General features: G+C 32.0%; 3 protein-coding genes across 3 annotated transcripts in view; all 3 read right to left on the bottom strand.

The window, feature by feature from the left end:
* Nucleotides 1-7,844, bottom strand: part of LOC140040661 (hyalin-like) — a 29,334-nt gene extending 21,490 nt beyond the window's left edge. Inside the window, exons 1-9 of the mRNA XM_072086764.1 lie at nt 7,751-7,844; nt 7,364-7,648; nt 6,595-6,843; nt 6,193-6,447; nt 5,806-6,090; nt 5,067-5,315; nt 4,665-4,919; nt 3,499-3,783; nt 2,939-3,184 (exon numbers count right to left, since the gene is read on the bottom strand). Of these exons, the coding sequence (XP_071942865.1) occupies nt 2,939-3,184; nt 3,499-3,783; nt 4,665-4,919; nt 5,067-5,315; nt 5,806-6,090; nt 6,193-6,447; nt 6,595-6,843; nt 7,364-7,648; nt 7,751-7,844 (2,203 nt within the window). The remainder of the gene's footprint in view (nt 1-2,938; nt 3,185-3,498; nt 3,784-4,664; nt 4,920-5,066; nt 5,316-5,805; nt 6,091-6,192; nt 6,448-6,594; nt 6,844-7,363; nt 7,649-7,750) is intronic.
* Nucleotides 7,845-9,097: 1,253 nt separating this feature from the next.
* On the bottom strand, nt 9,098-16,345 carry LOC140040655 (hyalin-like). The gene is made up of 12 exons (XM_072086750.1): nt 16,075-16,345; nt 15,472-15,762; nt 14,295-14,549; nt 13,911-14,195; nt 13,021-13,311; nt 11,846-12,100; nt 11,462-11,746; nt 10,882-11,172; nt 9,997-10,248; nt 9,679-9,885; nt 9,335-9,514; nt 9,098-9,123 (listed from the first exon to the last, which is right to left on the bottom strand). The coding sequence occupies exons 1-12, from the start codon at nt 16,343-16,345 to the stop codon at nt 9,098-9,100; spliced, it is 2,889 nt and encodes a 962-aa protein (XP_071942851.1).
* A 2,564-nt stretch (nt 16,346-18,909) lies between these two features.
* LOC140040648 (hyalin-like) lies at nt 18,910-23,082 on the bottom strand. Its single transcript, XM_072086738.1, has 6 exons — nt 22,980-23,082; nt 22,588-22,842; nt 21,136-21,390; nt 20,402-20,686; nt 19,794-20,084; nt 18,910-18,953 (listed from the first exon to the last, which is right to left on the bottom strand). Exons 1-6 carry the CDS (start codon nt 23,080-23,082, stop codon nt 18,910-18,912), a joined length of 1,233 nt encoding a protein of 410 aa, XP_071942839.1.
* Between the last annotated feature and the right edge of the window lie 302 nt (nt 23,083-23,384).

The following is a 23,384-nucleotide window of genomic DNA, read 5'->3' as shown; positions in this document are numbered from 1 at the left end:
ACTATTATACTATAGGCATAGTTATTAAAATTAAATGATGGAGGCTACTATAGCCTATAGGGCCTAGTATACGACTGCCAGCGCTACCTATTTTTTTGTTAATTCTAATGATCTTTTGTTTGCATTTTTCAGTTATCAACATACAGTCATGCCTAGAACTCATAAGAGAAAAACCGAACGGGGGAAAAACCCAGAAATGTTAAAACGAGCAGCACGAATTGTGATATTGGAGAACCTGTCTGTAAGATCAGTGGCAAAAGACTTTGATGTCAACAAACTAAAGAAAGGTATGGATATTAAAATGTATGAAAATATAATAAGGTATTAAAATATTACTATTAGCTAACTGTATACATTAAACTATATTTTCAGATGCCGATGGTGCTTTGAATACCCCTCTTGAAGTGACAAGAGCATTAACTGACACACACGTTGGATATGTCCGAAATCGACAGGTGTTTAGTGACAACCAAGAGGAAATGCTGGTTCAATATATATTGAGAGCTGCTGCTATGTATTTTGGTTTGATGCCGGATGATGTAAGGAAGTTTGCATATGAGCTAGCCATAGCATATGAAGTAGATTTGCCACAAAGTTGGACTGAAAACCAGAAAGCAGGGAAGGATTGGTTTTGTTCTTTTTTGAAGCGTCACCCAAATGTTAGTATAAGAGCTGCAGAAGCGACAAGTTTAGCGAGAGCTATGAATTTTAACCGGAACAATGTTTCAAACTTTTTTGACAAACTGGCTACAGTTATGGACAGGCACAAATTTGCTCCAAATGATATATGGAATTTGGACGAGACCGGGGCAACAACAGTGCAAAAGCCATCAAAGGTTGTCGCTAAAAAGGGAGAAAAGCAAGTTGGAGCTATTGTAAGTGCTGAGCGAGGTGTTCTAGTTACTGTGTGCCAAGCAATAAACGCAGTAGGTAATGCAACAACACCTATGTTCATATTTCCTCGGGTTAAGTATCAGGGCTGTTTCATCCGTGATGGACCACCAGGAAGCATTGGTAGAGCGAATGGATCTGGATGGATGCAAGAAGATGACTTCCTTGCTTTCATGAAACACTTCGCCAATTTTTCAAAGCCATCTAAAGAGAAGCCAGTGTTATTATTATTGGACAATGCAGGACCACACTTGTCAATAGAAACCCTGGACTTTGCTAAGGAAAATGGTATTGTCATGCTTTCCTTTCCACCCCACACGAGTCACAAACTCCAACCACTGGATAGAAGCGTTTATGGTCCATTTAAGACCTACTTGCGGTCTGCACAGGATTCATGGATGAAGACTCATCCCGGTGAAAGAATGACCATCTATGACATCCCAGGTGTGGTAAAAGAGGCACTCTCTAAGGCAAATACGCCTATAAACATAACAAATGGGTTCCGCAAGTGTGGAATATTTCCATTTAACCGAGACATCTTTGAGGATTTCGAATTTGCACCTGCTGACACGACTGATCAACCAGAAGCAGAAGATGAGCCAATTGCAGAAAATGAGCCAGTGGCAGAAAACGAGCCAGTAGCAGAAAATGAGCCATTAGCAGAAAACGAGCCAGTAGCAGAAAATGAGCCAGTGTCGGAAGATGATTTTGAAATTCCACCACCTATCAATGCAAGTCAACTATCAACACCCAATGAAATTTTAGAGGATGAACCGTCCACATCTGCTGCATGCCGAAGATTGCCATTTAGCCCGGAAACTATTCGCCCATTTCCAGTTGCTCCACCAAGAAAAAACAAAGGCCATGGCAGAAAAACTTTAAAATCTGCAATTCTGACCGACACCCCAGAAAAAGAGGCAATAATGAAAAGGAAATCTGCAAGTAAAAGTAAGGGTAAATCAAAATCGAAAACGCCAAACAACACTCAAAAAGAAAAACCAAGTAAGGGAACTGACTGGTATTGTGAAATTTGTGGAGAAAGCTACTCAAATAGCAAACCGGGAGAAAAGTGGGTAAAGTGTTTAGCGGAGGGTTGTGAAGAATGGTCACATGTGGAGTGCACCGAAAATGGACGCACATTCATTTGCTCGGTTTGCGAGTAACCAGTTTTTCATGTAAACGTAAACATTTACTGTATATACTTAATTACATTTTTTGTTGTGCCAAGTTTGTTCCTGTAATTCTAATATATTATTTTAAACAACTCAAATAAACAACTTAGGCTAGTTAAAAAGCCTAACTCTTTAAACAATTCATATTTATGTTATGGTGCTTTTTACGTGTAATAATAACTAACATTTTAAAAACATAATAGTGCAGCAGCTTTAATATCAGGAAATAGTTTTTTTAATAGTAGTTTATTAATTAATATATATTTGTTATAATGTGGTTTTCATCTTAATAAATAAATATTAAAGATATCATTGTATTTATTACATATTATTTCATGATTCAACCAACCCCACTATGTGATTCAACCTACCCCGATGAAGGGGTTGGTTGAATCGGTCGACTCATCTTGGTAATTTGCTTCTAACTTCTAAATATGTTTTCTGATGTCCATATAATTCACCGTGTTGCCTGAAGGAATGTTAGTGAACATACACTGTTAATTACAGCTTAACCAATGCAACCAAAAAAAAATTATGGTCAAAAATAGAAAATTTGATTCAACCAACCCCACTCTCCCCTACACAAAGACGTCCAGGCCTATGCGTTGTAGTGAGTAGTTTAGGGAAATATTTTAGCAAAAATAAAAGATCAAAATCAACAGACTGTATCATATAAAAATTGTAAATTTGCTGATGGTCACAAGTAGGCCAAAATCATAAATGTGTTGATTGTGTTATTTTAGCTTAATAACTAAAGTTTAACCAATTATTGTTGGTAATACCAACAATAACTAGGTAAGGAACCCTATTTTTTTAAGGAATCCACACTATAAATGAATTATCCTACTAGATAGAAAATAATTATTTGTTCTTACCTCCGGTTTCAAAAGAAACTAAAACTTGGTGTTGTTTTTTGACAAATGAATAATATTCAATTGAAGACGTGGTGACGTCAGACCAGTATAGCGCTGAAGTGGTGACATCATAATCAATAGCCACTGGTCTGGTTAGTTGAACATTTTGAATTGCTGGAGTAAAGGTTAAAGCTGTGGCATCACCGGAACCTATACTTGACATATAAATTCCTGGAGAAACAAGGTTGGCCACAAACATGAAATCTCCTGTAAAATAAGGTAAAAAACATTTATTATCATTGTACTCAAACTAGACCTTCAAACTGTCAAACTTTGTCATGACTTTTTATTTTATATTATTATAATTATATACAAATGTATTTTTTTTTATGGGTCTTGTGTGACAAGAAATCTCTTCTTGCAAGATCCTCTATTAATGGTATTTTTGTATTGTCTCATTATAAATTACCACTCTTTTTATTGTATTGCTTTACCATTGATAGAAACTAATAAATGTTGAATTATTTATTATTATTATTATTATTATTATTACATTTACTAAATTCTTGAAAACCTTGTACCTTGGACCCGGAAACTTAAATCACAGTTGTCACTATTTCCAGTAGGGTCAGTTGCTGTAAAGGTGATTATGTGAACACCACTTGGTATTATGTCACCTGATTCATAAGGTGATGACACTACAGTCACTATTCCATTGCTATTGTCACTTGTCACAGGAGGGTTCCAGGTCACCGTGGCAAGTGAATTTCCTTCATCCTTGCTAATAACTATTAAACCAAACCTTGTTTGGTTGTAATTGTTTGAAGTAACATTGTTTGGGCAGTCAATAACTGGGCGTTCATTATCTAATATAAAAACACATTTTAAAGTATGTTAGGCTGCTCTAAAAAGAAAATAAGACAAAAACAGAAAGTATGTATGTAGTACAAAGAAACTAAATACTCTATATATTAATGCTACTAAATTTGTCGCGTACGCATTTCATCCGAAACCTCTGAATGGTACGTGCTCACATTTGGCACACTGATTTTCCATGATGGGCCGCACACGGTAGGATATATCACTTTCCAGAATTGTTGTTGTTGTTGTTACGTCACGTATTAACTATGCAACCTTATCTGTTGTGTACCGCCATGGCCGGATATATAAACCATGCCGGCCGCGAAAATATGTTTCATCTGCTGAACGCGCGCCCTCTGAATTAAAAGTGTTTTCGATTACCATGTGCACTTTTTGTGTTGATTTCAAGTCCGTAATTAGCTGTAGTTTTACTATACTTCACATCTTAATAATTCTATGAATTACAAATTCATTTATCATTAAAATATTTATAAACTGCCGACAGATTGACAGGTTCAACGTGTATGTCCCTCTCATGCACATTGTCACTTTCTGATGCGCACCCTAGATGCATATTAACACAGCACAATTTGTCTTTAGCGTCTTTTAATAGGGGATCTTCTGTATTACCTTTTTAATGCTAATTTACTGAGTTTTAAATTATTGTACATCCTGCTTCTTCTTTGAAAGGTAAAACTAGATCACATTTGACAAGAAATATATATAATATATATATATATAATAATTGTTATGTTAATAACATAAAGGCATGTTGCCAGAAAGTCTGCCAAAAAGTAGTACTTCAAGGATTATATTAACAACGAACTTATAAAAGTCATGTGACTGAATTGGTAATAATTTCCTTCCAGAAAGTACATTCACTTACCTTCAACGGTGACAACAAAACTACAGCTATTATTAAAGTTACCAGCTGAATCTGAGACATTGTACTGGACTGTTGTGTCACCAATTACAAACATATTATCACCAGAAGTGTAGTCTGCTACTGGTATAAGGGTCTCTCCGGAGTTATCAGTAGCTGTCGGTTCCACCCATGTAACATTGATTGCAATTGCCTCACCAGTTGTTGTGTTAACAATTATATCCATTGGACAATCTATAATATCTGGAGCTTCTGGATCTAAAACATGAGGTAATAATTATAACTTATAATAAATAATAGTAATAATACTCAGGAAAGAAGATCAAGGTAATAATGCATTTATGCAAACATTTCTGTATTAATTAATTTAAATACGTCAGAGGAAAGAATTCCATCTGTGCTTACCAGTAACAGTTACTATAAAGGTACATGTTCCTGCATTGCTTGAACTATCAATTGCATCATATATAACATCAGTTCTACCAATATCAAATTCATTATTTCCAGGATTGTACTTGGACGTTGGTGTTATATCTTCATCAGAATTGTCAATTACTATTGGATCAGTCCAGTTGACATTGACTACTTGATCTGAACCCTCTGCTGTAGTAGTTGTAATATTTGGCGGACAAACCAAGACTGGATCCTCATTATCTAATATTACAAAAGGAAGAAACAAGAATTATTAATGCTAAAATCATATTACATTTTGTAATGGTAGAATGGAACAATTCATTTTCTTATTTCCACATAAGAGTCGATTCATAGTTACTTACTAACATTTTAACTCTTACACAACAGTATATTTTCTCAAACTTACCATATAAACAGATAATAAACAAGCCGTTACATATATGCAAAGTAATAATAACGGTACCAATTATAGTGCGCTTCAAAATTGGTGAAGAATTATTGATGAAAATGACACATGGGTTCATCAGTAAAGATGTAATTTTTGTATAAAGGCCAATGACTTAATCATCAATTAGTAATCACTTGGATGTACTTATTCAATATAAAATATATTCTCTTTTGTGTTGTGTGTTGAAGGTAAATCTTATAATATGTTCATAACGTTCTCTAAAACAATTATAATTCCTGTATTTTGTAAATTATCAAAATTACAAAGAGATTTATATTTTACCTTCAACATTGAGGCCAAAGTCACAGGTGTCAATATTGCCATAAGGATCAGTTGCTGTAAAAGTTATTGTGTGAGTACCATGTGGTATTATGTCACCAGACTCGAAAGGTGATGACATTACAGTCACAAGTCCACCACTATTGTCACTTGTTACAGGAGGATCCCAGGTGACAGTGGCATTTGGACTTCCTATATCTGTGCTGACATTTAATAGTCCATACCCTTCTCCTATGTAATTGTTTGAAGTGACATTTGTTGGGCAGTCAAGTATTGGACGTTCAATATCTATTCACAACATAAATAACAGAAATAAATAAATTACATTTAATATAACCACATTACTGTAGCTCAATTTTAATTTCCACCAACGAGGTACAGTTGTCTTACCTTCAACAGTGATAACGAAACTGCAGCTATCATTAAAGTTACAAGCTGAATCTGAGACATTGTACTGGACTGTTGTATCACCAATTACAAACATATTATCACCAGAAGTGTAGTCTGCTACTGGTATAAGGGTCTCTCCGGAGTTATCAGTAGCTGTCGGTTCCATCCATGTGACATTGATTGCAATTGCCTCACCAGTTGTTGTGTTAACAATTATATCCATTGGACAATCTATAATATCTGGAGCTTCTGGATCTAAAACATGAGGTAATAATTATAACTTATAATAAATAATAGTAATAATACTCAGGAAAGAAGATCAAGGTAAAAATGCATTTATGCAAACATTTCTGTATTAATTAATTTAAATACGTCAGAGGAAAGAATTCCATCTGTGCTTACCAGTAACAGTTACTATAAAGGTACATGTTCCCGCATTGCCTGAACTATCAACTGCATCATATATAACATCAGTTCTACCAATATCAAATTCATTATTTCCAGGATTGTACTTGGAAATTGGTGTTATATCTTCATCCGAATTGTCAATTACTATTGGATCAGTCCAGTTGACATTGAACGCTCGATTTGAACCATCTGCTGTAGTAGTTGTAATATTTGGCGGACAAACCAAGACTGGATCCTCATTATCTATTATTACAAAAGGAAGAAACAAGAATTACTATTGCTAAAATCAAATTACATTTTATAATGGTAGAATGGAACAATTAATTTTCTTATTTCCACATAAGAGTCGATTCATAGTTACGAAATAACATTTTAATTCTTACAGTACAGTATATTATATTTGTCAAACTTACCGTATAAACAAATAGTAAACAATTCGTTAAAAACCATAATTACTATTATGCAAAGTATATCGATAAAATAATTAATGGTACTTATTACTATTATAGTGCTCTTAAATATTGGTGAAAAAAAATTGATAAAAATGATTGTTGTTTATCGGTTAAAGACGTAATTGTTGTATAAAGTCCAAGAAATTAATCATCAATTAGTAATTAATTGAATTTTACTTTTGTAATATAAGATATATTCTCTTTCTACGTTCTGAGAGGAAATATTATAATATACTCATAACGCTGTTAAATACAATTCTAATTCCTGTATTTTGTAAATTATCAACATTTCAAAGAGGTTTATATTTTACCTTCAACATTGAGGCCAAAGTCACAGGTGTCACTATTGCCATAAGGATCAGTTGCTGTAAAAGTGATTGTGTGAGTACCATATGGTATCATGTCACCAGACTCAAAAGATGAAGACATTACAGTCACAAGTCCACCACTATTGTCACTTGTCACAGGAGGATCCCAGGTGACAGTGGCATTTGGACTTCCTATATCTGTGCTGACATTTACTAGTCCATACCCTTCTCCGATGTAATTGTTTGAAGTGACATTTGTTGGGCAGTCAATTATTGGATTTTCAATATCTATTCACGACATAAATAACATAAATAAATATATTACATTTGATATAACCACATTACTGTAGCTCAATTTTAATTTCCTCCAACGAGGTACAGTTGTCTTACCTTCAACAGTGATAACGAAACTACAGCTATCATTAAAGTTACCAGCAGAATCTGAGACATTGTACTGGACTGTTGTGTCACCAATTGGAAACATATTATCACCAGAAGTGTAGTCTGCTACTGGTACAGGAGTCTCTCCAGAGTTATCGGTAGCTGTAGGTTCAACCCATGTGACATTGATTGCAAATGCCTCAACAGTCGTGTTAATAGTCATATCCATTGGACAATTGATAATATCTGGAGCTTCTTGATCTGTGAAATAAACATATTATTGTTTACATATTAAATCTATTCAATTAGCAATACATGCCATGGTCGGTAAGCCCACTTAAGTCAAATATGGAAGAGATATAATAGGTTATAATATTAACAGTTAATTTGTTTCTATATGAATAGGCATATTATATTAAGCTGTAAAATTAATACATTTTATGAATAGTCATGACTCAAATATTGCTTCGGAGTAATTCAGCAATCTGCTTGTAATCTGCTGTTTCTTTCCGTCATTATTTCTTTCTACTTTAGCATATCTCCTTTCCCTCGTGGTCAATTAGTTGCTTTCCATGTACAGAATCTATCTTTACTTTTCTGAGTATTTTTTCCATTACAACCTGCTTGTCACTGTATGTTCCTTTTCAAATGTAGTGCCACTTTCCCTTTCAAATGTCAGTCCGTTGTATAGCATGGCATGTAATGCCTTTCTTCTCAAAAGTTGTTACGGTTGCAGAGAATCTGTGAAATTTTTTTATTCTTTCGTTGGCTTACGGCTTATCTTACAAAATTATAATTCTCCTCATTTTGTTCAATATTTTCCTTTCTTGCTGTTATCAAAGGGTATGTAGAACTTACCGTCACATGGTGGGAACTCAGGTGATGACGTCACGTTAGTTTCACAAGGTAAAAGAGAATCTGAAAATGAAAATGTTCATTTAATAACATGTGAGCCCGTAATTTCACCTATGCTACACTGTATTATAATATACTGTATATATATATATATATTCTATATGACATATAATAGGCACAACTCAGCACTATAATAAGCGTATGCATCAGGTCATAGAATGGCATACATCAACTGTTTGCGCTCGTATATTAACGTACGTGCATGGTGCGTTTGCGTAGTTTTTTTTAAATAAATGTCGGTAAATTTATCGTTTTTTACAATTATCACCAATAATTCGTCAAAGTGGCGAATTAAATTCTAATTTCAAATTAGTAGTGTATACTATATAATATTCTGCTGATGAGTATAAAACAAAGTATTTCTGGTGTTATACAAAGTAAACAAAAAGCAGGTTAAACATAATGAACTTCGATATATGCACTATATACTAATGTATGTAGTCATAATATTGTATGGCTCTCATTACCTAAATTAAATATGTGATAAATAAGATAGTTTTAAAGTATTGATTACATTTCTATCTTATTTTATTGAAACAGTAGTTTGAAGAAGGTGACAGTATGTCAACGAAACGTCATATTTATACCAATTGTGTATGTATTTGGTTCAACAAAAAAGAAATAATTTTAATTATATTCGGAACCAGATGAATTTATTTAAAAGTACTATATTCTTACCTGTACAATATCCAATTAAGGTTCCAGGAGTGTCAACGAAATAATGAACAAAATATAGATCGTTGTTTACAGTTGAACAAGCAAGAAGAGAAATTGGAACAGTGAAGGCACAAGGATCTCCATTGACATCTATGCAGCCAGTAACACTTTTGATTGGATCTCCAAGTTCTGGATATGTATCTATAGAATTGTTTCAATGAAAGAATCATTATTGTCATTTATTTCACTAGATTTATATAGCGGTCTTTTATAAATACTAATACATACACAAATGTGCTTTGCATAGTTATACATCTTTATTTAGTTTGTTATGAATAATAATATTTGAAAAGCAGTTAACAAACCATCAATCCAAACTGGGAATAAAGTTCCACATTTAAAACTTCCTGGTGTTGAGGTTGGCATTCTAATATCGATCCTATCACCCTCATTTCTCAGCTTGTACCAGCCATCTATTATAAAATCATCAGATATTGGAGACTCAGACCCAAGGTCATATAGAATACTACGTTGCCACTCTGTAAGCACAAGATCAGTATCACATGGACCACCTAAGAACATAAATAAAATCAAAAATATTAAATGAATACCAACTTTTAGATGCAACTTTAATTTTTAGATGCAAACTTAATGCCTTGACTTTGAACCGTCATAATAACTACCTTCAACGTTGACGACAAAGCTACAGCTTTCATTGTAGTTTCCAACAGAATCTGAGACATTGTACTGGACTGTTGTGTCACCAATTGGAAACATATTATCACCAGAAATGTAGTCTGCTACTGGTACAGGAGTCTCTCCAGAATTATCAGTAGCTGTAGGTTCTATCCATGTGACATTGATTGCAAATGCCTCAACCGTCGTGTTAACAATCATATCCATTGGACAATTGATAATATCAGGAGCTTCTTGATCTGTGAGATATACACTATTTGTTAATATAGTATATTACTGTGGGTTATTTGAGCTGTTGGAGATTGCTTGTTATTTGTTTCTTTTTTAAATCTAAATATGCAAGGTTCTATTCCCTTTCAACTTAAGTAAGTTTTAACTGACTCTTCTTTGTCATGTAAAATACACTGCTCCACATTTCTTTCCAAACACAATGGACATTTGCGGTTGCAAAAAACATCTTTTCTAACAACAAAGTTTTGAATCTTTCTTTGAATCTTGATTATAGCATTCTCCATAAGTATGGCTTGTATCTCACAGCCTCTCACTATTTGGTAATTTCAGTTGGTTTTATCTTGCCTTTGCTTGTATTTGAAATTTCATCTAATTGGTTTTCTATTGATTTACTTTAGTATATATTTTTGTTCGTTGATCTCCAATGCATTTATAACACTTTTTTTTTCTCTCTTTACGTGAAAGTGTTAAAATGAAAATGTACAGCGCGCAATTACGAAAAGTATTAGCACATAAACACGTCATAACATATGAATAAATATAGCATATATATATGAAGAATATAATTACAATCAAATATTAATATAATTAAAGTATCCCACAGATAAAATATAAAGAAATGAGAAAAAAAGTAAACATACCTGGTATTTGTACTTTAACATAACACGAGGCTTGATTGGATATTGGTGACGCATTGTCATGGAATGTGTATTCAATTATAGTTTCTCCAATTGGAAATACACCAGTGCTTGTAAATGTATAAGAAACCATGTCAATAGTACTTGGGCTGACTAATGTATGGTTGGTAGAAAATATAGCAACAAGAACATTATCCACAACAGTAATGTTGAAACTGACAGTGCCATTGGTACTTTCAGGATCAGCCACACCATAGGCAATGGAAGGACATGTCGGATTCGGCGGATCCACGTCTAAATATAGAATAAAAGAATACAATAATTATACTTATTTATAAATAAATAATAATCAACACTTAGGCGCTATAAATCCAGGATATTACTAATAAAACAACAAATGAATTTAAAAAAAAAACTGGTACTGTAAAATAATATTATGTATAGAATTTACTTTAGAATACAATGTTTTAAATTGTAAATATTCAAATGTGATCAGTGTCGAATTTTGAATTCTGTGTATGAGAAGTTAATATAATTTCTAAATTATAAAAAATTTATTATTGAAACATTTATTTTAATTTACCTTCAACCGCGATATAAAATTCACAAGTGTCATTATTTCCATAAGGATCAGTTGCTGTAAAGGTGATTGTGTGAGTACCAATTGGTATCATGTCACCTGATTCAAATGGCGATGACACTACAGTCACTGTTCCATTACTATTGTCACTTGTCACAGGAGGATCCCATGTAACTGTTGAAATCGGACTTTCTTGATCCGTCCGGACAATTACTAGTCCAAATGGCTCTCCAATGTAATTGTTTGAAGTGACATTTGTTGGGCAGTGAATCATTGGACTTTCATTATCTATTACCAAAATAAACAAAAGGTATATTGAAATTACATTTGACCAAACCACATTAATGTAGCTCAAATCTAATCTTGTTATATAAGGTACAGTCTTACCTTCAACATGGATAACAAAACTGCAGCTATCATTAAAGTTACCAACTGAATCTGAGACATTGTACTGGACTGTTGTACTACCAATTGGAAACATGTTATCACCAGAAGTGTAGTCTGCTACTGGTACAGGAGTCTCTCCAGAGTTATCAGTAGCTGTCGGTTCAACCCATGTGACATTGATTGCAAATACCTCACCAGTTGTTGTGTTAACAATCATATCCATTAAACAATCAAAAATATAGGGAGCTTGTTTATCTACAAGTATAAAATATTTGTTAATAGGTCGTTATTACAGCTGTTTTTGACAATTGATAATATCTGGAGCTTCTTGATCTGTGGGATAAACATTATTTGTATAGTATAGTATATATTACTGTGGGTTTAATATATGTTTATATAGAAAGGATCTAGTTAATGGGTTATTTAAGTAGTTATTGTTGTCTATAACAATAAGCTGCTATCAAAATTAATTAAACAGTAATTACAAAAAAATTATCATCATCATCATGCTTCGGTGTACTTCAATCCAATATTAAATATGTTTCAACTACTACTTTGTTGTTTCTTTCCATCTTTTCATCTCTCTTTTCCTTGATGGTCATTTTTTTGTCATGTACAGTATCTGTCTTCATATTTTTCCAATTTCACCCTGATTGTTATTGATTTTTTGATATTTAAATACTCAAGGTTCTATTCACTGACTCTTCTGTGCCATGTAAAATACACTGCTCCACATTTTTTTCCAAACACAATAGACTTTTCTTTCTTTTCTAACAACAAGGTTTTGATTCTTTCTTTGAATCTTGATTATAGCATTCTCCATAAGTGTTGCTTAAATCTCATAGCCTCTCACTATTTAGAAATTTCAGTTCGTTTTATCTTGCCTTTGCTTCTATTTTAAATTTCATCTAATTGGTTTTCTATTGATTTACTTTAGTATATATTTTTGTTCGTTGATCTCCAATGCATTTATAACCCTTTTTTTCTCTCTTTACGTGAAAGTGTTAAAATGAAAATGTACAGCGCGCAATTACGAAAGGTATTAGCACATAAACACATAACATATGAATAAATATAGCATATATATATGAAAATTATAATTACAATCAAATATTAATATAATTAAAGTATCCCACAGATAAAATATAAAGAAATGAGAAAAAAAGTAAACATACCTGTTATTTGTACTTTAACATAACACGAGGCTTGATTGGATGTTGGTATCGCATTGTCATTGAATTTGTATTTAATTATAGTTTCTCCAATTGGAAATACACCAGTGGTTGTAAATGTATAAGAAACCATGTCAATAGCATTTGGACTGACTAATGTATAGTTGGTATAAAACATAGTAACAAGAACATTATCCACTACAGTAATGTTGAAACTGACAGTGCCATTGGGACTTTCAGGATCAGCCACACCATACGCAATGGAAGGACATATTGGATTCGGCGGCTCCACGTCTAAATATAGAATAAAAGAATACGATAATTTTACTTATTTTAATTGTAAATAAATAATAATCAGCACCTAGGCGCTATATACAACCAGGATATTACTAATAAAACAACAAATGAATATAAAAAAACAGGTATTGTAAAAAATGTTGGTACTAATGCTAGTGCAATGTTTATTGAACATGGTGTCTCTTCCTTTAATGAGTACATGCGAAAATCTACCTATGGTTTTATGCAACGTATGTTGAATAGTGGTAACATCCTTGTTGCTTGTGTTTGTAAAAATATGCTCCATAACTCCAAAACGTATTGTAGATGGAGAAGCATTCTATATACATAAGTTTAGAGTTTACGAATTTTTTTTTCTGTTTATACGTTTATTCTGGATGATATTTCCGAAATAAAAAGAAATTAAATTGAATTGAATTGAATTATTATTATGTATAGAATGTACTTTAAATACAATGTTTTAAATTGTAAACATTGTTTTAACTATTCAATTTTGATCAGTGTCGAGTTTACATCGTTTTGAATTCGGTGTATGAGAAGTTAATATTATTTCTAAATTATTAAAAATTATTATTGAAACACTTATTTTAATTTACCTTCAACATCGATATAAAATTCACAAGTGTCACTATTTCCATAAGGATCAGTTGCTGTAAATGTAATTGTGTGAATACCTATTGGTAACATGTCACCTGATTCATATATCGATGACACTACAGTCACTGTTCCATTACTATTGTCACTTGTCACAGGAAGATTCCACGTGACTGTTGAATTCGGACTTTCTTGATCCGTCCGGACACTTACTAGTCCAAATGCCTCTCCAATGTAATTGTTTGAAGTGACATTTGTTGGGCAGTCAATCATTGGACTTTCATTATCTATTACCAAAATAAACATAAGGTATATTGAAATTACATTTGACCAAACCACATTAATGTAGCTCAAATCTAATCTTGTTATATAAGATACAGTCTTACCTTCAACATGGATAACAAAACTGCAGCTATCATTAAAGTTACCAACTGAATCTGAGACATTGTACTGGACTGTTGTACTACCAATTGGAAACATGTTATCACCAGAAGTGTAGTCTGCTACTGGTACAGGAGTCTCTCCAGAGTTATCAGTAGCTGTCGGTTCAACCCATGTGACATTGATTGCAAATACCTCACCAGTTGTTGTGTTAACAATCATATCCATTGGACAATCAATAATATAGGGAGCTTGTTTATCTAAAAGTATAAAATATTTGTAATAGGTCGTTATTACAGCTGTTTTGGACAATTGATAATATCTGGAGCTTCTTGATCTGTGGGATAAACATTATTTGTATAGTATAGTATATATTACTGTGTGTTTAATATATGTTAATATAGAAAGGATCTACTTAATGGGTTATTTGAGTAGTTATTGTTGTCTATAATAATAAGCTGCTATCAAAATTAATTAAACAGTAATTACAAAAAAAAAAATCATCATCATCATGCTTCGGTGTACTTCAATCCAATATTAAACATGTTTCAACTACTACTTTGTTGTTTCTTTCCATCTTTTCATCTCTCTTTTCCTTGATGGTCATTTTTTTTGTCATGTACAGTTTCTGTCTTCATATTTTTCCAATTTCACCCTGATTGTTATTGATTTTTTGATATTTAAATACTCAAGGTTCTATTCACTGACTCTTCTGTGCCATGTAAAATACACTGCTCCACATTTTTTTCCAAACACAATAGACTTTTCTTTCTTTTCTAACAACAAGGTTTTGATTCTTTCTTTGAATCTTGATTATAGCATTCTCCATAAGTGTTGCTTAAATCTTACAGCCTCTCACTATTTAGAAATTTCAGTTGGTTTTATCTTGCCTTTGCTTCTATTTGAAATTTCATCTAATTGGTTTTCTATTGATTTACTTTAGTATATATTTTTGTTCGTTGATCTCCAATGCATTTATAACACTTTTTTTTCTCTCTTTACGTGAAAGTGTTAAAACGAAAATGTACAGCGCGCAATTACGAAAAGTATTAGCACATAAACACATAACATATGAATAAATATAGCATATATATATGAAGAATATAATTACAATAAAATATTAATATAATTAAAGTATCTCACAGATAAAATATAAAGAAATGAGAAAAAAAGTAAACATACCTGTTATTTGTACTTTAACGTAACACGAGGCTTGATTGGCTGTTGGTGAAGCATTGTCAAAGAATTTGTATTCAATTATAGTTTCTCCAATTGGAAATACACCAGTACTTTTAAATGTATAAGAAACCATGTCAATAGCACTTGAACTGACTAATGTATGGTTGGTATAAAATGTAGCAACAAGAACATTATCCACAACAGTAATGTTGAAACTGACAGTGCCATTGGGACTTTCAGGATCAGCCACACCATACGCAATGGAAGGACATGTCGGATTCGGCGGCTCCACGTCTAAATATAGAATAAAAGAATACAATAAGTATACTTATTTATAAATAAATAATAATCAGCACTTAGGCGCTATATAAATCCAGGATATTACTAATAAAACAACAAATGAATTTAAAAAAAACTGGTACTGTAAAATATGTTGATACTATTAATATTATGTATAGAATTTACTTTAGAATACAATGTTTTAAATTGTAAATATTCAAATGTGATCAGTGTCGAATTTACATCGTTTTGAATTCTGTGTATGAGAAGTTAATATAATTTCTAAATTATTAAATATTTATTATTGAAACCCTTATTTTAATTTACCTTCAACCTTGATATAAAATTCACAAGTGTCATTATTTCCATAAGGATCAGTTGCTGTAAAGGTGATTGTGTGAGTACCAATTGGTATCATGTCACCTGATTCAAATGGCGATGACACTACAGTCACTGTTCCATTACTATTGTCACTTGTCACAGGAAGATTCCACGTGACTGTAGAATTCGGACTTTCTTGATCCGTCCGGACACTTACTAGTCCAAATGTCTCTTCAATGTAATTATTTGAAGTGACATTTGTTGGGCAGTCAATCATTGGACTTTCATTATCTATTACCAAAATAAACAAAAGGTATATTGAAATTACATTTGACCAAACCACATTAATGTAGCTCAAATCTAATCTTGTTATATAAGGTACAGTCTTACCTTCAACATGGATAACAAAACTGCAGCTATCATTAAAGTTACCAACTGAATCTGAGACATTGTACTGAACTGTTGTACTACCAATTTGAAACATGTTATCACCAGAAGTGTAGTCTGCTACTGGTGCAGGAGTCTCTCCAGAGTTATCAGTAGCTGTCGGTTCAACCCATTTGACATTGATTGCAAATACCTCACCAGTTGTTGTGTTAACAATCATATCCATTAAACAATCAATAATATAGGGAGCTTGTTTATCTACAAGTATAAAATATTTGTTAATAGGTCGTTATTACAGCTGTTTTGGACAATTGATAATATTTGGAGCTTCTTGATCTGTGGGATAAACATTATTTGTATAGTATAGTATATATTACTGTGGATTTAATATATGTTAATATGGAAAGGATCTAGTTAATGGGTTATTTGAGTAGTTATTGTTGTCTATAAGAATAAGCTGCTATCAACATTAATTAAACAGTAATTACAACAAAAATATCATCATCATCATGCTTCGGTGTACTTCAATCCAATATTAAACATGTTTCAACTACTACTTTGTTGTTTCTTTCCATCTTTTCATCTCTCTTTTCCTTGATGGTCATTCTTTTGTCATGTACAGTATCTGTCTTCATATTTTTCCAATTTCACACTGCTTGTTATTGATTTTTGATATTTAAATACTCAAGGTTCTATTCACTGACTCTTCTGTGTCATATAAAATACACTGCTCCACATTTTTTTCCAAACACAATAGACTTTTCTTTCTTTTCTAACAACAAGGTTTTGATTCTTTCTTTGAATCTTGATTATAGCATTCTCCATAAGTGTTGCTTAAATCTCACAGCCTCTCACTATTTAGAAATTTCAGTTGGTTTCATCTTGCCTTTGCTTCTATTTGAAATTTCATCTAATTGGTTTTCTATTGATTTACTTTAGTATATATTTTTGTTCGTGGATCTCCAACGCATTTATAACACTTTTTTTTCTCTCTTTACGTGAAAGTGTTAATACGAAAATGTACAGCGCGCAATTACGAAAGGTATTAGCACATAAACACATAACACATGAATAAATATAGCATATATATATGAAGATTATAATTACAATCAAATATTAATATAAGTAAAGTATCCCACAGATAAAATATAAAGAAATGAGAAAAAAGTAAACATACCTGTTATTTGTACTTTAACATAACACGAGGCTTGATTGGCAGTTGGTGAAGCATTGTCATGGAATGTGTATTCAACTATAGTTTCTCCAATTGGAAATACACCAGTACTTTTAAATGTATAAGAAACCATGTCAATAGAACTTGGACTGACTAATGTATGGTTGGTATAAAATGTAGCAACAAGAACATTATCCACAACAGTAATGTTGAAACTGACAGTGCCATTGGGACTTTCAGGATCAGCCACACCATACGCAATGGAAGGACATGTCGGATTCGGCGGCTCCACGTCTAAATATAGAATAAAAGAATACAATAAGTATACTTATTTATAAATAAATAATAATCAGCACTTAGGCGTTATATAAATACAGGATATTACTAATAAAACAACAAATGAATTTAAAAAAAAACTAGTACTGTAAAATATGTTGATACTATTAATATTATATATAGAATTTACTTTAGAATACAATGTTTTAAATTGTAAATATTCAAATGTGATCAGTGTCGAATTTACATCGTTTTGAATTCTGTGTATGAGAAGTTAATATAATTTCTAAATTATTAAAAATTTATTATTGAAACCCTTATTTTAATTTACCTTCAACCTCGATATAAAATTCACAAGTGTCATTATTTCCATAAGGATCAGTTGCTGTAAAGGTGATTGTGTGAGTACCAATTGGTATCATGTCACCTGATTCAAAAGGCGATGACACTACAGTCACTGTTCCATTACTATTGTCACTTGTCACAGGAAGATTCCACGTGACTGTTGAATTCGGACTTTCTTGATCCGTCCGGACACTTACTAGTCCAAATGTCTCTCCAATGTAATTATTTGAAGTGACATTTGTTGGGCAGTCAATCATTGGACTTTCATTATCTATTACCAAAATAAACAAAAGGTATATTGAAATTACATTTGACCAAACCACATTAATGTAGCTCAAATCTAATCTTGTTATATAAGGTACAGTCTTACCTTCAACATGGATAACAAAACTGCAGCTATCATTAAAGTTACCAACTGAATCTGATACATTGTACTGGACTGTTGTACTACCAATTTGAAACATGTTATCACCAGAAGTGTAGTCTGCTACTGGTGCAGGAGTCTCTCCAGAGTTATCAGTAGCTGTCGGTTCAACCCATGTGACATTGATTGCAAATACCTCACCAGTTGTTGTGTTAACAATCATATCCATTAAACAATCAATAATATAGGGAGCTTGTTTATCTACAAGTATAAAATATTTGTTAATAGGTCGTTATTACACTTGTTTTGGACAATTGATAATATCTGGAGCTTCTTGATCTGTGGGATAAACATTATTTGTATAGTATAGTATATATTACTGTGGATTTAATATATGTTAATATGGAAAGGATCTAGTTAATGGGTTATTTGAGTAGTTATTGTTGTCTATAAGAATAAGCTGCTATCAAAATTAATTAAACAGTAATTACAACAAAAATATCATCATCATCATGCTTCGGTGTACTTCAATCCAATATTAAACATGTTTCAACTACTACTTTGTTGTTTCTTTCCATCTTTTCATCTCTCTTTTCCTTGATGGTCATTTTTTTGTCATGTACAGTATCTGTCTTCATATTTTTCCAATTTCACACTGCTTGTTATTGATTTTTGATATTTAAATAATCAAGGTTCTATTCACTGACTCTTCTGTGTCATGTAAAATACACTGCTCCACATTTTTTTCCAAACACAATAGACTTTTCTTTCTTTTCTAACAACAAGGTTTTGATTCTTTCTTTGAATCTTGATTATAGCATTCTCCATAAGTGTTGCTTAAATCTTACAGCCTCTCACTATTTAGAAATTTCAGTTGGTTTCATCTTGCCTGTGCTTCTATTAGAAATTTCATCTAATTGGTTTTCTATTGATTTACTTTAGTATATATTTTTTTTCGTTGATCTCCAACGCATTTATAACACCTTTTTTCTCTCTTTACGTGAAAGTGTTAAAACGAAAATGTACAGCGCGCAATTACAAAAGGTATTAGCACATAAACACATAACACATGAAAAAATATAGCATATATATATGAAGATTATAATTACAATCAAATATTAATATAAGTAAAGTATCCCACAGATAAAATATAAAGAAATGAGAAAAAAGTAAACATACCTGTTATTTGTACTTTAACATAACACGAGGCTTGATTGGCTGTTGGTGAAGCATTGTCATGGAATGTGTATTCAACTATAGTTTCTCCAATTGGAAATACACCAGTACTTTTAAATGTATAAGAAACCATGTCAATAGCACTTGAACTGACTAATGTATGGTTGGTATAAAATGTAGCAACAAGAACATTATCCACAACAGTAATGTTGAAACTGACAGTGCCATTGGGACTTTCAGGATCAGCCACACCATACGCAATGGAAGGACATGTTGGATTCGGCGGCTCCACATCTAAATATAGAATAAAAGAATACAATAAGTATACTTATTTATAAATAAATAATAATCAACACTTAGGCGCTATATAAATCCAGGATATTACTAATAAAACAACAAATGAATTTTAAAAAAAACTGGTACTGTAAAATATGTTGATACTATTAATATTATGTATAGAATTTACTTTAGAATATAATGTTTTAAATTGTAAATATTCAAATGTGATCAGTGTCGAGTTTACTTACATCGTTTTGAATTCTGTGTATGAGAAGTTAATATAATTTCTAAACTATTACAAATTTATTATTGAAACCCTTATTTTAATTTACCTTCAACCTCGATATAAAATTCACAAGTGTCATTATTTCCATAAGGATCAGTTGCTGTAAATGTGAGTGTGTGAATACCAATTGGTAGGATGTCACCTGACTCATATGGGGATGAAACTACTGTCACAGTTCCATTACTATTATCACTTGCCACAGGAGGATCCCATGTAACTGTTGAATTTGGACTTCCTTGATCCGTCCGGACACTTACTAGTCCAAATCCCTCTCCAATGTAATTGGTTGAAGTGACATTTGCTGGGCAGCCAATCATTGGATTTTCATTATCTATTTAAAATGCAATTTTAATTAAGACTTCCCTGATCCGTGTAGAAATTAAACATTTTAAAATGTTTTTTCTCAAATCAAGTTGTATAAAGTGGCATGTGGGCAGTCAATTAATGTACGTTCGTTATATAGTACAAAAACAAGATAAGTTAAGATATACTGATGATATTATAATGCACGTATAAAAACATGAAGCACAAACAAAGTACTGTATAATAAACAAAAGAAAAATAACTATATAACTTTAAAAATACATAAACACAACCGAATAAAATTCTACAGCAATGTTTTTAATATTAAACAAAGGCATAATTAGAAGTAACAAATACCGAATTTAGGTACACTAGGCCTACTGAATTTAAAGTTTCGTCAATCACAGCTGCGTAATATTACAATCTTTTGTTGTTTGAAAATAGATACATCATTTACTATGCAATGAGAGAACTTACCTTCAACAGTGACAACATAATTGCAACTACCATTAAAGTTCCCAGATGAGTCAAAAACATTGTACTGCACTGTTGTTTCACCGATTGGAAACATGTTATCACCGGAGGTGTAGTCTGCTACTGGCACAGGAGTCTCTCCAGAGTTATCAGTAGCTGACGGTTCCATCCATGTGACATTGATTGCAAATGCCTCACCAGTTGTTGTGTTAACAATCATATCCATCGGACAATCAATAATATAGGGAGCTTGTTTATCTACAAGTATAAAATATTTGCTAATAGGTCGTTATTACAGCTGTTTAAAAATAGCTATGTAACTAGATAAAGTGGTTGCTATTATTACAAACATATTAACATTATTTTTTTTATACTAAATTAATTAACTATCCATTTCAAATCTGATCTAAGTTTTTATTTTGGGTAATTAAGTCCAAAAGTTTGGGGGAAAAAATAATGCAGTTAAATACATATTGTGTTGATTGTGAATAACTGATAAAAAGCACGTGACGTCATGCACAGATAAGTCAAAGTTGTTGTCGGTATATGGTTCCTTATCGAGATAACGAAACTCAAACAGTTTGTTGTAAAAAATGTCAAAATATGTAAGCTACATACAACATTATCTGAACCGTGTACAGACACCGGAACCCGACCAAGGTAGTGAAAGCTCTCTATAGGGGTTCTCCATATCAAAAATGATTATACTTTATAATTAGATCATTTCTTCTATCCTAATATATTATATATATTTCAAAATCAAATACACAATAATGTATTCCCAAACAGAACATTTTTGTAGATCGCAAAGTTTCACCAACGGAAGTAAGTGGCATGCATATCATGCTTTAGGAATTGCTATCTATCATTCATAAAAAGAAACATTTTCATATAAACTGTACATTGTAGTAGTAAAATAGTAAATAAATATCACCAACGTTATACAGGCCCGTATTTGTATGGAGGGGTTCAAATTTGGGAAAAGCGGAGCCGTTGATAGATTAACCACGATAAATTGTATTAACAAATCCAAAGATTTATCAGAAGAAGAGATGGCAACAGAGAGAAATTTGAAGAAAAAAAAAGATAATGTACTGTGAAAATGATTTACTATGATATTACATCTTGATTATTTCATTATACCGCGAAATGTAATTACATTTTTTGATTATACAAATAAGTTCATCAAATCATAATGTGAAAATAATGATATGTACAATGTTTGATTTTTAAATAAATGTTTTAACCATGAATGTTTGTATGAAAGAAACCCCGGATTACATAACAAATTATTAAAATTGGTTTTCTTAATAGTAACAAGAAAGAAACAGACAGTAATAATATTGAAGAAAGTAATGCTAGGCTATTTGTTGATGGTAATAATGTAAAATGACAACAATGTATGGTGATGATTGTATATGACGGTCGATGATGATGAAAAATAGAAACACTTACCGACAACTCTTATATAAAACTCACACACAACATCCATTGCACCAGTCGCTGACGCTGTATATTGAAAAGTAAAACCTACATTTACTCCAAAGTTTATAGTAACACCTGGAGTATATGCAGGTTGTGATGTCACCTGGACATCTACTGGTAAATTAGCTGGATTTACTGTTGCTGTAATCGTTGGGACAGTATATCCATAAGGAAATGCACCAGTGTTATGTATTGTCTCATCTGCCGGACAATTGTCAAATGTTACTGAAAGATAAATTTAATTACACCGTGTTTAAATGGAAACCAAAATAATGAAAATACATTGAAATAACTACTGTATATATTAAAATGCTACTAGGATAGATTATTGAAGCTATTAATAAGGAAAAAACAATAATTACTTTGTGGCATATTCGGTGAAATTGCTGGTGTCGTCTCTGATGTAGTCAATGCTGTTGTATCTGGTGCAATAGATGCTAAGTTTAAAAGAGATATTTGGATCATTTTATAAAAAGTGACCAATTAAAAATTAGCAGTTTCAAATCTCTAAATTGTTTCCTACTCATAATGAAAACCAGACATTTGGAGAGAAGAGTGTGTGTAATTTATTGACGTAGTATTATCTAAAAAAAGGTGTGGTTGGGTGAAATAATGTATTAATGGTTTGCCTATTTGTCATAAGCCTTCTAAACAATTAGATGATTTTCAGGGACCATCCTAACATTTTAATAAGATACACAAAAAAAGACAGAAGAAGGTAAATCATGGACTGGTTCTAATAGAAAAATGTCTCCACATAAATACAT

This window comes from Antedon mediterranea, chromosome 1 (genome assembly GCF_964355755.1).
Source record: "Antedon mediterranea chromosome 1, ecAntMedi1.1, whole genome shotgun sequence".
Lineage (NCBI taxonomy): Eukaryota > Metazoa > Echinodermata > Crinoidea > Comatulida > Antedonidae > Antedon > Antedon mediterranea.
Note: the sequence above shows the minus strand (reverse complement) of the source record. Positions and strands in the feature narration are given on the sequence as shown.

Excerpts from the sequence above, each read along its gene's own strand:
- LOC140040655 (XM_072086750.1), bottom strand. The coding sequence starts at position 16,345 with ATGATTGACTGCCCAACAAATGTCACTTCAAATAATTACATTGAAGAG. Across the intron at positions 11,173-11,461 it reads ATTTTATATCGCGGTTGAAG|ACGTGGATCCGCCGAATCCG; the intron begins GTAAATTAAAAT and ends TTCTATATTTAG. Across the intron at positions 9,515-9,678 it reads ATTCCCAGTTTGGATTGATG|ATACATATCCAGAACTTGGA; the intron begins GTTTGTTAACTG and ends ACAATTCTATAG.
- LOC140040648 (XM_072086738.1), bottom strand. The coding sequence starts at position 23,082 with ATGATCCAAATATCTCTTTTAAACTTAGCATCTATTGCACCAGATACA. Across the intron at positions 22,843-22,979 it reads TTCACCGAATATGCCACAAA|TAACATTTGACAATTGTCCG; the intron begins GTAATTATTGTT and ends TTTATCTTTCAG. Across the intron at positions 21,391-22,587 it reads GTTTTATATAAGAGTTGTCG|ATAAACAAGCTCCCTATATT; the intron begins GTAAGTGTTTCT and ends TTATACTTGTAG.